The 15,637-nt window shown below is 35.5% G+C and overlaps 1 protein-coding gene across 1 annotated transcript in view; it reads left to right on the top strand.

Moving 5' to 3' along the window:
• Nucleotides 1–14,834, top strand: part of AFF4 (ALF transcription elongation factor 4) — an 80,462-nt gene extending 65,628 nt beyond the window's left edge. The window contains 8 exon segments of the mRNA XM_079144320.1: nucleotides 1,967–2,061; nucleotides 3,279–3,342; nucleotides 3,454–3,590; nucleotides 3,827–3,898; nucleotides 5,498–5,591; nucleotides 6,313–6,356; nucleotides 7,604–7,824; nucleotides 10,808–14,834. Coding sequence (XP_079000446.1) covers nucleotides 1,967–2,061; nucleotides 3,279–3,342; nucleotides 3,454–3,590; nucleotides 3,827–3,898; nucleotides 5,498–5,591; nucleotides 6,313–6,356; nucleotides 7,604–7,824; nucleotides 10,808–10,935 — 855 coding nt within the window. The 3' untranslated portion in view covers nucleotides 10,936–14,834.
• The last annotated feature ends 803 nt before the right edge of the window (nucleotides 14,835–15,637 follow it).

Below are 15,637 nucleotides of genomic sequence, written 5' to 3'. Positions count from 1 at the left end.
ATAACGTAAATTTTTAAGAGATTAACTCAGTGGATTATTTGTGACTATAAGTAAACAAAGGTTTGAGAGTTGAAAAATTAGACTGCTAAACACTATTAGTCATGCTTATTAAACTTCTTAAGTGTTTTAAGTTGAGGTAATTTGAATTACAAGCAACTTCTCTACTGATATGCACAGCAGGCAGGTTCTTCAGCTGAACACCCTTCTTTTCCAGTAGTTTGGAGAATTCTTATGCCCTGAGGACAGTGACTGTTTTGTAGGTTTTGAGACCTTTCTTAAATCTCCTATTACTTTAAAAAAAAAAAAATTTTTTTTTTCATTAAGTGAACTCACCTGCTTATTTGGTTGCTGCTGTCTCATGGATTAAAATCACTGTCTCTCTTCTTTATGAAGGAAGTTCCTTCAGTAAGTTTCATTTTCTTAACAGCAGAAATTTGTCTTTTATTTTCTCCAATACTTAACTTACTGGGTAATTATGAAATGTTTTTGGATTAAATGCAGTCATTTGGTACTCCATTGTTTTTGACAAAAAATAGGCCCTTACAATTTTAGTTTCAAGTTCTGGTACTTAATAGTTATTAAAGTTGTTACTGCTAGTTTGGTCTGAATAGTTACCAACTTAGGCAGTTAAATAAGTTAATTGAAGAAAAATATTTTCAGAAACCTTCAGTTTTCCTCATATAACTCTAAATTTAGGCCACTTGTAGAACTATGTGTAAAACACAAAGTAAGCTGTTTTTAGTATTGTTACAAACTGCAACATGTGTGTTTAAGAAGCCATTTCAGTCAGCCACACCTGCTTGTAAACCCAAGCTCAGGAGGCTGAGGCAGGAGGATCACAAGTTTGAGGACAGCCTCAATAATTTAGCAAGACCCCTGTCTCAAAATAAAAAGGGACTGAGGATGTAGCCCAGTAGTGATCATCCGTGGGTGTTCAATCCCTAGTACTTCCAACAACAAAAAAGCCATTTCATAAACAACTTTTCATTTTCTCAAATCTTAAGACTTTTATTTTCATTTCTTGCAGTAAATTATAATACATGGAACTGAAAAAATTATTACATGGTTCTTTTTAAGTAGATTTTAAGCACAAATAATAAAGTAATATATTACCTGGTTTTTCTACTGTTGAAACATTCCTTGTATTCATGGGTTAACTACTAATTAATAGTGTTTTATTATGGTATATTGCATATATTAGATATAGGACTGAATAGAAAGACATTTGGAAAGAGAGAGAAAGGAAAAGCCCTTGCATAAATGGAGATGTTGGAAGGAGACAGAATAGACATGTTGATAGAAATCAAAATAAAATGTAAGAAAAGTGACTAGGCTTTTGAAATCAGGCAAATCTGGGTTTTAAACTCAAATTCCGATATGCCACTTAAAATATGCTTGATGCCTAGCATGTGTGAGACCCAAGTTCATTCCCCAGCACCCCAAAATTATAGAAAAGGTTATTTGAACTTAGGCAAGTTACTCAGGCTTCTTAAAACTGTTTTTTAAAAATTTCAGTCTAACGGCAGTACCTATTTCATGGGGTTCTTGAAGGATTATCAACTATACTATGTACTTAGTTACCTTGGTGTCTGGTAGATAATAAACAGCTAGTAAACATTATATTATTATTGCCATTTTTATTGACCAGTAATTATTAATGTATTTTGCCCTAAGAAGTACTGCGATTTTGATGTGAGGGTTGTGTCTCATGTTTTTAACAAGTTCCTTGCCCATTGCCTAGCACATGGTAGACTCTTAATAAATATGAGTATGAGTAATTTAGTTACATAAGTGTGGACCATTCTGTTAAAAAAATTTTATAAAGTTTATAAAAGTTTTATAACAAGGAAATTAATTATCAAAGGCAATAGAATTTTGTTTCCATTTTAGCAGTGACTGAAAAAGTACTCTTCACTTAATTTTTAATCTCAAAGTTCTCAACATAGTTATGTATTTTTCTGGTCAGGAAAAGGCTCCAAATAACTCCTCTAACTGTCCTCCATCTACACCGACTCCTGATACTTCTAAGCCTCGGAGAACAAAGCTGGCCTTTGATGACAGGTGAAATAAATAAGATTTGTTTGAATGCATTTGAGAAATCATTACAAGCTGGTCACAATGGCACATGTCTGTAATCCCAGTGACTCAGAAGTCTGAGGCAAGAGGATCACAGGTTCAAAGCCAGCCTAGCAACTTAGCAAGACCCTATCTCAGCATAAAATTAAAGGACTGGGGACGTAGCTCTGGTAGAGTACTTGCCTAGCATGTATGAGCCCTTGGATTCAGTTCCTAGTACCACAGAAGAAAAGAAAACCATTCCAGTCAACATGTAAGAAACTCATTTTAATTTCTGTCAGTGATCAGAGGATTAATATTTGTATGTGCTCCACAGAATATTCAGATTTTAACTTGAAAGTCACTCACTTTTCCTACTACTCCTCCTTTAACTTAACTTACATGAGGAATGTAAATGATGTATGTGCCTTCCGGTGGGCTATTACTGCTTCTACTATTACTATTTTTTTTTTTGTTTTTTTGGGTGCTGGGGATGGAACCCAGGGCCTTGTGCTTACAAGGCAAGCACTCTGCCGACTGAACTATCTCCCCAGCACTTACTATTACTATTTAAAATAGTTTTTTTACCCTAGCAAAGGAAGAGCAATGATGTTTTTTCCTGCATTTTGAGAAAAGGTTATTTCTGCTACCCACGTTGTATTTATTCTTAATCTTTCAAAACACCTTGAGGAAGTTAGTATTTAATACTAAGGAGTTTGATTTTTGATTTTTCTGAGTAGAAGATTTGCCATCAGTTGGCCAGAATGATTTATGTTCTTAACGTGGTATAAACATTTGTCGGGGGGAAAAAAAAAAAAAACAGCCAGGTGTCATGTTGCATACCTGTAATTCCAGCAAGCTGGGAGGCTGAGGCAGGAGGATCACAAGTTCAAAGCCATCCTCAGCAATTTAACAAGGTTCTAAGCAATTTGCAAAACCCTGTCTCAAAATAAAAAATAACTGGGATGTGACTTAGTGGAATGCCCCTGGGTTCAATAACTGGGATGTGACTCAGTGGTTAAATGCCCCTGGGTTCAATCCTCTGCACAGGAAAAAAAAAAAAAAAAGAAAAAGAAAATGTAAAAACAGAAACAAATGTTTAATGATAGCTTAATTTTTTTAAATGTGATGTGAAAATTAAGGGATACTAGAAGCTAAAATAAACTAGTATTATCTTAATGAAAATATTTACCATTTTATTAAAATGAAAATGTGTATTACAGAAATTATTCAGCAGACCATTATCTACAAGAAGCAAAAAAGCTAAAGCACAATGCTGATGCATTGGTATGTAAATATTCTCTTTATATTTATGTGTTTAATCAAATTAGCTTAAATCCCCATTTGTTGTTTGTACTTATAGTAGATCACCACTAACTACTTTAATTCTTTCTTTAGTCTGATAGGTTTGAAAAAGCAGTATACTATCTTGATGCTGTGGTGTCTTTCATTGAATGTGGGAATGCATTAGAGAAGAATGCTCAGGAATCCAAATCCCCATTCCCTATGTATTCAGACACAGTGGAGCTTATCAAGTAAGTGGAAGAATTTGCCACATGATTGGCAATATTATTTCTCTGGTCTGTGTAGGAAGAGACTGATATAACTATATAAACTGAAGAGACTGCTTAATCCTTTATTTTCTTGGGAAAGGAGAACTAGGTGTTTAAGTAGATGTTTAGGTTTGATTCTAATGCTTTAAGGACAAAGGAAGTCATAAAATCAAGGTGAAGGATTCTACTTGTTATTTGTATGTTATTTTAATGCACAGATACACTATGAAGCTAAAGAATTACTTGGCACCAGATGCTACAGCTGCAGATAAAAGACTAACAGTACTTTGGTAAGTGATGTGTGTTCCAGCCTGTCCTAATAACATGAAGTCCCTTGATAAATTGGACTATGTATGTCTTGAGAGTATTATCCTTGAATCAACCTTCCATTACCCTGTTACAAATTGTTCTTAATGAGCCAAGCAGGAGATAACTCAGAATTCCTACTGAAAGATTTTAGTTGTTGTCAGTCTCTGATCTGTTGCCCTCTTGATAATAGTCTTGGTAGGGTGGAATTGATATTGGAACCCTCCATTGACTTAAATGATCACTTTCCTGGGCTCTTCTTTTAATACCCTCTTCAGTTCTTTCACATATGTATCTTTCCTTAGAAGGATAAAGAATTTGATCTAAAGTTTGTTTTGTTCCAGCCGGGTATAATGGGATATGCCTATAATCCCAGCTGTTCAGGAGGCTGAAGCAAAAGGATCTCAATTTTGAGGCCAGCCTGGGCAACTTAGTGAGACCCTATCTCTAAAAAGAAATTTAAAAGGCTAGGGGTTTATCTCAGTAGTAGAGCACCCTTGGGTTCAATTTCTAATACCATAAATAAGTAAGTGAGTAAAAAGTGGGTTAGTAAGTTAATTTTGTTCCAGGGAGGCATTATCAGTTACTAGTTTTGTACTGTGGTTGGTCCTTTGTTTAACACTGGGAATGCTGCTGTGAATAAATCTTACACAGTCCTATTCATCATGGAGTTTACAATTTAGTGTGAGGAGATAGAAATTAAATAATCAGGGGCTGGGGTTGTGGCTCAGTGGTAGAGCGCTTGCCTCTCACGTGTGAGGCACTGGGTTTGATCCTCAGCATGACATAAAAATAAAGGCTTTGTGTCCATCTATAACTACAACAAATTTTTTAAAAGTAAAAATTAAAAAAATCACACAAGATATGAATTAAATACTTTGAAAAGTATATGTAACTAAGCCAGGTATGATAGCACATGCTGTATTCCTACTCTGGAAGCTGAAGCAGGAGGGGGTCACAAATTTGAGGCCAGACTGGGCAACCTTTTGAGACTCTGTCACAATTAAAAAGGAATGAGGGTGTAGCTCAGTGGTAGAGCACCTGCCTAGTATCACCCAAGAGAAAGAAAAATAATAGAGGGTAGGGAGCAAGGCAGAGGTGGAACAAACAGGGAACTTTCAAGGACCAATTAGAAGTAGATTTGACTGGATATGTTGGTGGGGATGGGTCATGCAGGGCCTTTATATAAGCCATGTTAAGGTTTATGTGTTACTTCAGAGTTTGTGTTCCTAATTTTTACTTTTTAAATTTTAAATTATTTCTGGTGTGATTCTGCCCCTTAGTGATTTTTTTTTTAAATGCATGTGTTACTATGACATTTTGGAGTCCTGAGTAAAGTTTTGGTTTTTTAATATCACCAACTAATGGGAGGCTAGAACTAAGTTTCTTAGCCATCTTCCCGTTCCTGTGGTGTATACCACAATAAGAATACACCTTTTGGTTTTCCCTGTTAGTGTCGTTGACCTTATACCATGATCTCACATGAACCGGTCCTGTACTCTTGCACAGTGCAAAGGGTGGTTTTATAGATATGACCACAGTCTCTTATCCTGGTAAATAAGCTACTATTTTCCATTGGCTAGCCTAAGATGCCAATCTTTGCTGTACCTGAGGCTCTTTAAATTGAAGAAGGAAAATGCTCTGAAGTACTCAAAGACATTGACAGAGCACCTGAAGGTAAGTATACAAAAGAGAAGGAACCATTTTCTCAGAGACAAAATTTGTAGTTTCTCATTACTACCCCAGAAGTGCTCTCATATTTAGGTAAAACACAGCAGGGGAAGATACACTGAGAATTCTCAAATATGTTTAAGGTTGCCTGGGAAAGTTTTTGTGACACACACATATCTAATTGTAGAATTTATGTAGCTATATGAAACAAGCCATATACTTTTTTTTTTTTTTTTTTTGGTCCCCTTTGAAATGATCTTTTCTCTTCAGTACCATTCCTGGACTGTTAGTTTCCCAAAATATCTCTTTTTTTTTTTTTTTTTTCCCAGTCCAGCATCATATATATCCTCCTAAAATCCTGATTTAGAGCTCCTCAGTAGCTTGCTGTTGCTTACAAGGTCAAATCCATACTCCGTACCTTGGCCTACAAGACTCTCTAGGTCTCACTCTTATTCCTTATCTGAACCTCTACTTTAGGCAAGCTATACATATATCTTCTTTTCATTGCCATAGTATGACTCATTTTCTTATTCCCTGTTACTCATTCTTTCCTTGTCACTTCTATGAAATCTTCTAGAACATTCCAGCTCTCACCTAATACTTTCTTTCTGTTTTACATTTACACATTTTGGTGTCTTAAATGTATGAAGCTACTTAAGACTTTATTAGTACTATCTGCTGTATTAGTACTTAATAAATAATGAATTTTTAAAATATTTTTCTACAGAATTCTTATAATAATTCTCAAGCACCATCACCAGGCTTGGGGAGGTAGGTAAAATTTTATTATATAAAATATTACTTGTGAGAAGTTTATATATGTAAATATGAAAATCAAAATTTTAATCTGTATGTGTGAATATATGTTGGGGATTGATTGAACCCAGGGCCTCACATATGCAGAGATACTCTATCACTGAGGTACAACCCTAGGCAAGTGTTTTTCCAAGTCATTTTTTCCTCTTTTATGAGTTAAAAGTATAAACATAATTGTAGAATGATTATAGATGAGACTGTCCACCTGCGGACATCAGAGTTTTAAACAACATCTCAGCCCTTCTTACTGTGAATTTCAGTAGTTACTTGGGTTTATTAAAGTGGGCTTGACTTTACTCCCAGTCTTGGCATTGCCAAAATTTAGTGGCATGATTGTGGTTTTTCTTCCCTCGTCACATCACTCCCACCCCATCCACACCCAAAAGGTATAACAACACCATGAAAGATTTTTTTTTTATTTTTAATTTTTTCTATTCAGTTATTATGTTTCTGTGAATTGACATTCAGTCTTTTCCTTGTATATATTTTTTCTAACCAAATTTATAATGCTAAAAGTGCAGATAAATATGTAAACAAGTAAGTCCCTCCCCCCAACTTTTGTTTGGTTTTATTCTTTCAGTGTGTGATCATAGCTTGTATATTTTCACATAGCTTGTAAATTTTAGTTTTCCTGAAATGAACCTGGAAGATTTCAGTATACTTATTCACTAAGGAGTATTTACTTGGCAGAAAGCTTGTGATGATTGCATTGGACTGAGAAGGCTGGACCTCTTTGTCAACTCTGAATAATTTGGATAAACTAGGAAAGTACCAGAAATTATGGCACACAAGAAAAGATGTTTTCACCTACTACTCTAGTTTATATGATTGTGAATTTTACCCACTCTTCTCCAAAACAATTTTTAAAATATGTAGTTACATGCCTGAATAGGTAGAAAGTGTGTTGAACCAGAGTAAGGGACTTTAGTTTCAAACATTTTGAACTGCTTAATAGCAGTTGTGACTTTCTTCAGTTACTTCCCATTTCTTGTTCTGTTGCCATATTAAAACAAATGATCTAGATAACATAATTCACAGTGGCCTTTGATACTTACTTGGAAGAAATTGTACTTCTCTTGGGAACCCCTAGTCTAAAAGAATCTTCAAATTTTAAAAGCTCTTGTGTAGGAAGAGCCAGTTGTACACGGATTGCATAACTCTCACTTTGTCCATGTGAGCAAGCTTCCTGTTTCTCTGTGTAGCAAAGCCGTTGGGATGCCTTCCCCTGTTTCTCCAAAACTGTCGCCAGGCAATTCTGGAAATTATTCTTCTGGGGGCAGTAGTGCTTCAGCAAGTGGCTCTTCAGTGACTATTCCACAAAAGATCCACCAGATGGCAGCCAGCTATGTTCAGGTTACATCCAACTTCCTCTATGCCACTGAAATTTGGGACCAAGCTGAACAGCTTTCCAAAGAACAAAAAGGTGGGTAACATTCTGGGCAAACTTTAAGGGATGAAATTGTTAAAAGGAAGTTTTATGATTTTGTTAAGTGTCTTGTGTGTATGTAGTTTAGGGTTAAGGATAATCATTTTGCTAATAATCTGTGCTTAGCAGTCATACTAAATATAGCCAAATTTGGTTAAACATAAAACCTCTTGTGATACTGTTGACACGGCTAAACTAAACATAGCTCTTGGTCTAAGACAAATTGGCATCTGTTCCTGGCACATTAAATGTAGTTCATACATTTAACAGAAGTAATAAAATGTATGTCCTTCCATGAGATGCTTAATAAATTTGTAAACATAGTATTACATATTGTACATCTGAGATGTTTAACATATAAGAAAATACATTCAAACTGGATTTTTGCATATATTGGAAGATGAATGATAAAAGAGACTTAAATGAACAGATTTTTTTTTAACATTTTGTAAATTAAGTCATTTGAGGCTCTGTACCTTAAAAGTTTATTATCTTCCAAACAAGGATCATTGAAAATTATGTAGTACTTAAAGACCTTAGAGAAAAATACTATATATTCACCATCATATTTTAATAGATGTTGTTAGCAAATATGTGTCTGTAACACCTATTCAGATAGGTCCTTTGCAGAGAAACGCTTAAAAGAGCTAGTCAGTGTCCTTTTATTACAGAATACATTTAAATTTATTGTATGAATAAGTATTAGATGAACATGAAAGATTCCTATCCCTAAAGAAAGATAATGGTGAGAGAAAAATAGAAAAACCCCAAAATTTAACGTAAAGTTGGATTTTTAAAAACCTAATTTGTTAAGGAATTAAATATTCTGGTCAGTTCTGACCAGGAAAGATTAGAGGGGTGAAATTCCTTCAAGTTACCTATTGTCCATTCTTCTCCCTGATGCCAGTTTTCTATCCTTTTTCCTTTTTTTCTTCTTTTTGCATGGCAGTTTTCAAACATATATTGACTAAAGGAAAGAAAAATGGTATAATAAGCTCATGTTTTTTCAGCTTTAGTTTTAACATTTTGCTAGTTGTGCATATGAGCACTTATATGTTTTCTCTCCCATAATTTTCTTCCCTGGAGTATTTTAAAGCAAATAGGCATATAATACAACATTTCATTGAAAATAACTTTGATTTGCATCCTTGAGTGGTAATGGTAAGCTTGGTTGATTGATTGTAGTGCTGGGGACTAAAAACAGGGGCACTGTATCAATGAGATGCCCAGCACTTTTGTTACTTTATTTTGAGACAGTGTCTTGCTAAGTTGCTGAGGCTGGCCTTGAAGTTGTGATCCTTCTGTTTTAGCTTCCTGAGTCTCCAGGATTGCAGGTGCATACCACCAACCTGGCAAGTGATGAGGACTTTTTCAAATATGACCACCATCTCTATCACAGTTAACAAAGTTAAGAATAGGCTTTTGTATCATCTAATGCCTAGTCTACCATCAAATTTCCCCTATCATCTCAAAGATGCTCTTTTTTTTAAACAATTGGTTTTATTCCAGACAGGATCCAAGCAGGGTCTACATGTTTCATTACATTGATAAGTCTCTTAAGTATCTCAATCTCTTCCACTTTTTTGTTTTTTGTTTTTTGTTTTTTTCCTTTGTTTTGGCCGTACCATGATGGCATGACATGATGTTGAGGAACAGTCAGGTCGTCAAATATGTATTATTGTGGATTTGACAGATTACTTCCTCATGATGTCACTCAATTCCTTGATACTAATAAGTTATTTCTTGAGATCTGATTCAGGTTCAGTTTCGTGTTTGTTTTGGTTTTGGGGATGGAACCCAGAGCCTCATGCATGCTAGACAAGTACTCTACCACCGAGCTACATCCCCAACCCTCAAGTTGTATTTTTTATTTTTATTTTTTGCAGTGTTAGGGATCAAATCCAGGGCCTTTCCCATGCTAGGCAAGTGCTCTACCACTGAGCTATACCCTGGCCCCAAGTACCATGTTTTCATAAGAATATTTTATAGCTGGTATTCTAGATTTCCTGTTGCATCATATTAAAAGACATGTAAGAGCTTTTTTAGTGGTATTAGGATTGGTCAGTAGATTATTCAAATGGTGTCAGCCTGATTAGTTTGATAGAAGATTCCCTATTGAACTTTAACTTATGCATTCAACATCTGCTGATGATCATTGTGTAGATTCATTATTCTATTAGGAAATAGAAAATTCATCAGGTGTTTTCTGACACACCTGCATTTATTAGCTGGGATTCTGTAAAGATGAGCAAGTGTTTGGTCACTTCTTATTATATTTGAATAGCATTAGATCTTTAGTAAACCTTTTTATTCCCTGTATGTCTTAAATTTAGGGTTTCAGTCCTATATCATTATATCTGCTTCCCACAGAGTCAAATTTTAAGATACTGTCCTACCCTCACCCTTAAACACAGCCTTTATTTGCTCACACAGAATCTTTTTATTCCCATCCTTTAATATTTTAATCTATTACCTTAAAACATGCGATTTAATTTATTAGTGGTAGATAGCATGTGATTACAGCAAAAAGGTTGAATACAGACTATCATAATTTTCTCACAGGAGCTATTATTGGAAACATACAAAGAATGCCTTTTGGTGTCACTTCCTTCTTACACAAAAATGGCACATAGAGAATGTTTTGAATAATCAGATAGTACATTGTGTGTATGTGTGTGTGTAGTACTAAGTCTTCATTTTATTGCATAATATAGCAATTTATAATTGTCATCAGTGGTATTCTGTATGTATGAATAACAATTCCTGATGCATTCTGTTTAAAATGTTGCATTACTGAGGGAACAGTATAACTATTAAGAATATAGGATGATTTATTCTAAAATGTGGACTAATCATTTTTTTAGTGTGGGAGGGTGTGTTTTTTTGAATTCATGCAAATGCTGTTTTATAGTCTAGACTCAATTTTAAAGCAGTGATTCAAAGAATGTGCATTATTTAATGAATGTTTTTGGTTTTCTAGAATTCTTTGCTGAACTGGATAAAGTAATGGGCCCACTCATCTTTAATGCAAGCATCATGACAGATCTAGCTCGTTATACCCGGCAGGGACTGCACTGGCTTCGTCAGGATGCCAAGTTGATATCTTGAACTGAACACATTCTTGTTGCCTCTGATTTTCTCCACAACACTGTGTCACATCACGAAGGAAAACTGCCATTATATCCCTTAGTCAACACTAAGAATGAGGAATGGTTTTCTCCTCCTTGGTTCATGTGTTGTTTATAACCCAAAGCCATCATATCAATTGACCCCTTCAATATTCCCAATGTGAAAAATTATTTAAATACTTTTAAATCTGCAGCATATTGATAAGATGGTTTTAGTGATCTATAATAAGATTGAAATTCCAGTTGCAATTCGTAACTAATCAAGTGAAATTCTATTTATTTTAATTTTTTTAAGTTCCCAGACTGGGGCTTGTTTAAAACTTAGTTATTTCTGCCTATAAATTACTCTGTTGAATATTTAGCATAAACTTAATGTAGGTGTTTTTATTTATATATTTTGGGAGCTTTGTTACCTACTGTCTTTTTGTGGTAGCTCTTCTATGAGTAAGAGTTGGTTCATCTAAAATAGGAACATGTTCTTTCTATACCTACTACCTGATATTATTTCAAATCTTAACTACAATTTTATTGTAAAATTTATGCTTAGTATTAAGCATACCTTTCTACAACACAAAAAGTCACTTAAATATGAGAAGATGGTGTTCTATGTGGATGTAAAATGAAATGTGTCTGATTTGGTATGCATTATTTCAAAAACTGTGAATATGTTAATAACACTACAGCAATCACAAGGTGACTATAAATTGCATTTAATGCATTAAAAAAGAGCAGGCAAACTTTCTAGGAGAAGCATATCATATTGAAGGGTTTCATAAAAAGACAATCTTAAAACTTTTATGAATTTTATTAAAACCATGTATTTTTTTTTATTGCTAATTCTTTGATACAATTGAAGCAGATTAAGTTATTCTTAAAAAAAAGTATGATCCAACTCCTGAGGTTTTTTCTGCCTGTGTGTCTTTAATTGATAGTATTTGAAGGTTAAAATAAACCTCTTTGCAGATTTTCCCCCCATACTAGATTGTGATGCTCTGAAGTGAGCATTGGTGACTGATGTGGGAATGGCCTCCAGTTGTAGTGTGTGTGCTTTTGCTATACAAGTTATGGTTCTAATGCCTGATACAGAGATAATGAATTTCTCCTTTTTAAAGGCCCTCATCACTGATGTATGTTTCTGATAGGATCAGAAAATTTATACTAGAAAAGTGCCACCTAACTTGGTTCAACGTGAGCTCTCTTGGAAAGGGGAGGAGAGCTGAGATAGAGCTGAAGAAGCCAGCTCTGTAAGAATTGTTTATCAATGTTCCTTTCCCTACAAGGTGCATATAGGAGTCGAGGATGAGAGATATACCCTCTATACTTTGTTTTTACTGCCCCTATCATGTCTGGTGTGCCTTAAATCTTACTTTTAAATGAAGACTCTATGAATTGTTTACAGATGAAGTTTTACACTAGGACCAGATTGTCCACACATGGTTGGTCCTCTATAGTAATAATGTTGAATTCTTTCATTTTAAAACTTTCTTTAGGGACATAAAAAGATTAATTCAGAAAAGCTAATACTTTGGTACATGACTTAGTCTAACCAATTGGGAATGCTGCTTCAAGAAATGTTTTGCCCTCCTTATTCCAAAAACAAATGTTCAAATTGGGGTTGGGGATGGGGAAAGCTTGCCCTACTATTTGTAGATGATTGCTGAGGCTTGAAATGGGAAAGGGGAAAGAAGGAAATCTCCCAGTCCAGTGGTGCAGTGAATCCTCTGTTTGGGTCTCCCTTACATTTATTTCTGAAGTTAGTGAACTTTCATTGTCCTGTGGCCTCATATTTATAGAGGTTCTTAACTGTTTTGTACCTCAAGTTATTTTTACATATCCCTGAAGATTGAGATTATGAATTATGTTGAATTTAACTTTTTCCCTTGGAAAAATTGCCTCTGGTACCTTTCTGATTTAATCTTAGTGTGTTCTATAGTTTTCCTTAAGGACAACTTCTTAGCCATTGTGATAGTTATTTAGTCAGAAATAACTGATGTTAATCAAGTATATGTATATTTTATCTTCCTCTGATTTCTCTGACTCTGATTCCTTAATTTGCAGTGATGTCTTAGAAGTGGAACAAGTATCCTCTGGGCTTTTTGACTTCAGCAACAACAGCCAGTGGGGCATCTCTTAAGTTCCAGTGCATTCTAGTCTCTTGTGTGTCCTGAAAGGCAGCAGGAGCATTTCTGGGGTCACACTGATGTTTTCTTAAAGTAGAGTTTCCTATGTGTTTTATGGTGCTGCTGTAAGATGTTCTCGCTTTAAAACTGTTAATTCTTGGAGAATGACTTGTTCAAGCTTTTCATGTGGAGGGGTTTTTTCCCCACTAGTTGGTTAATGGGCAATGGATCAAAGTCCGATCCTAAATAATTGAATTTTTAATGTCGTAGTCTGAGGAAACACCACTCCTCCTCCTCAGTCATCTCAAATGTTCTGTGTCATCTGCTCTAGCACATACTTTGGACTCCTTTACAGGTGACCATTCCTCCCTCCTTAGAGATGAGATGTCCTCAGTGTTTTCTAATCATTTAATACTGAATTTGACAAGCGGCTAAAAACAAACTTAGTCTGAGACTTTTGCTTAATATATAGTTATAGAAATAGCAACTATTTTGAAAATTACTGTTGACTGCTCTTTAAGACCACACCTGTAATGCCAGGAGGCAACAGCCTACACCACTGAACACTCTACAGGTGACCAACAGACTGGTTGTAGAAGATGAAGTTGTCACAGTAGCCTTGCCTGGGCTAGGCTGGGCTGTATTCCCTTCAGGTGATTCGAGCTTGCCCAACCCAGGGACCAGTCTGGCTGGAAAGCATCTAGCCCTTTCCTTGCTTCATTGCCACCTTTTTCTAGGCAAGGAGCCAAGAAGTTACTTTATAAGCAGTGAATACTTCAGATAAATTTACAGCTGTAGCTGCTGAAGAGCAGAGAAGATTGACCACCACTGATTTTAATTCTCCAATATAAAAGGAATTTAGAGTAATGTGTGCACGTGCCCATGCTTGCCTGTGTTTCTGGGGAGCTCTTGCACTAGGCATCTGGGCTGCACTTTGAATGACACACTTGTGGCTTTAGTAGATTTCACTGTTTTTTAATTGTTGTTCCTTTCTTTTCATTAAAGGTTTTAATCAGCTAGATCAGACAGATCATTTTGTATTTAATGGCAGAAACTTTGGTACATTAACTTTTAATGAATGAGCTTGCATTGTGAAGCAAGAGCCTACAGAAGGCAGCTGTTGTCAGTGAAAGTTCTGGCTCCAGAGGCCAGTACTTGGTGGTGTTTTTGAGCAGCCAGCAGTTGCTCCCATCAGTTATGTCTAGTGGTATAGAGGAGGGGCAGGCTGTGCACTCTCCAGGTATGAGGGTATAACTTGGCTCTTAAAATTATGTACACATACACACTTTATATATATGTATGTATGTATGAAAACATGAAATTAGTTTGTCAAAAATGTGTGTGTTTAGTATTTTAGCTTAGTGCAACTATTTCCACATTATTTATTAAATTGATCTAAGACACTTTGTTGTTGACACCTTGAATATTAATGTTCAAGAGTGCAATGTGTATTCCTTTAGATTGTTAAAACTTAATTGCTATGATTTGTAGTAAATTAACTTTTAAAATATATTTCAGCCCTTCTGTAGTGTAATAGGGCTCTTACAGGGTGGGAAGAATTTTGATTTTCCAGTAGCTAATTAAACAAAATGACTTCATTATGTATCTTGATTTATAGGAGTTTGTGTGTGGGTCCCAGGAACATCTGGGGATGAATGTTTTAGGCAGATTATGATGATGCTTTAAAAACGGGGAAAAAAAAAAAAAACTAAGTAACTTGGTGAGCCAGGACATTTCAAGTCCATACAGACTCCTATAACTTATATTCCTTAGTTACGTGGAAAACAGATTCCATTTCAACTTCATGTATCAATGTGTTGGAGAGGCAGGCTTTTTTATTTTTCCCCAATTATGTTGCACAACTGAGGTTGCTATTCAGTAAAATCAGTAGAAGTTGTTCAGTGGCTTGAAAATGCAGAGAAGAGGCCAAATAAGTTGTGAGTAATGGAGAAATTCATTTAGCCTTCTAGATTCTGAAAACCAAGCTGCAAGTCACAGGCAGTAGGTTGTTGTAAGTTAATAAAGGAATGCTGTTCTACCTAGCTCCTATTCACATAAACCTGATAGTTAATTAAAAAGCACTTGCTACTTACTGGGCGTGGTGGCGTGTGCCTAGAATCCCAGTGGCTCATGAGGCTGACACAAGAGAATTGTGAGTTCATAGCCAGCCTCAGCCAAAGTGAATGAGACCCTGTCTCTAAATCAAATACAAAATAGGGCTGGGGATTTGGCTTAGCGGTCCTAAGTGTCCCTGAGTTAAATCCCCAGCACACCACCACTAAAAGGAAAAAAGAAAAGCACTTGCTGTCTCCCACAAAGGGAGTAGAAATAGCTAAGTCTCTTCTTTTAATGAAATTTGGTCACAGAGTAAAACATTCTGCTAGGTCTCAACCAAGTAAGTAATGTAGGTGTTTAAGCATCATAAAATAGCAGCCTGAGTAGTCTTGTAAAGAAATTGGTTTTCAGGAATGTCATCATGGGCCTCTCCTTGCCACCATTGCTCAGCTAAGCATAAATGACCATTCTTTAAAGCAAAACCAAGAAAAGCTCTCCAAAATGAGC

The sequence above is a fragment of the Sciurus vulgaris genome (assembly GCF_902686455.1).
Source record: "Sciurus vulgaris genome assembly, chromosome: 6".
Lineage (NCBI taxonomy): Eukaryota > Metazoa > Chordata > Mammalia > Rodentia > Sciuridae > Sciurus > Sciurus vulgaris.
Note: the sequence above shows the minus strand (reverse complement) of the source record. Positions and strands in the feature narration are given on the sequence as shown.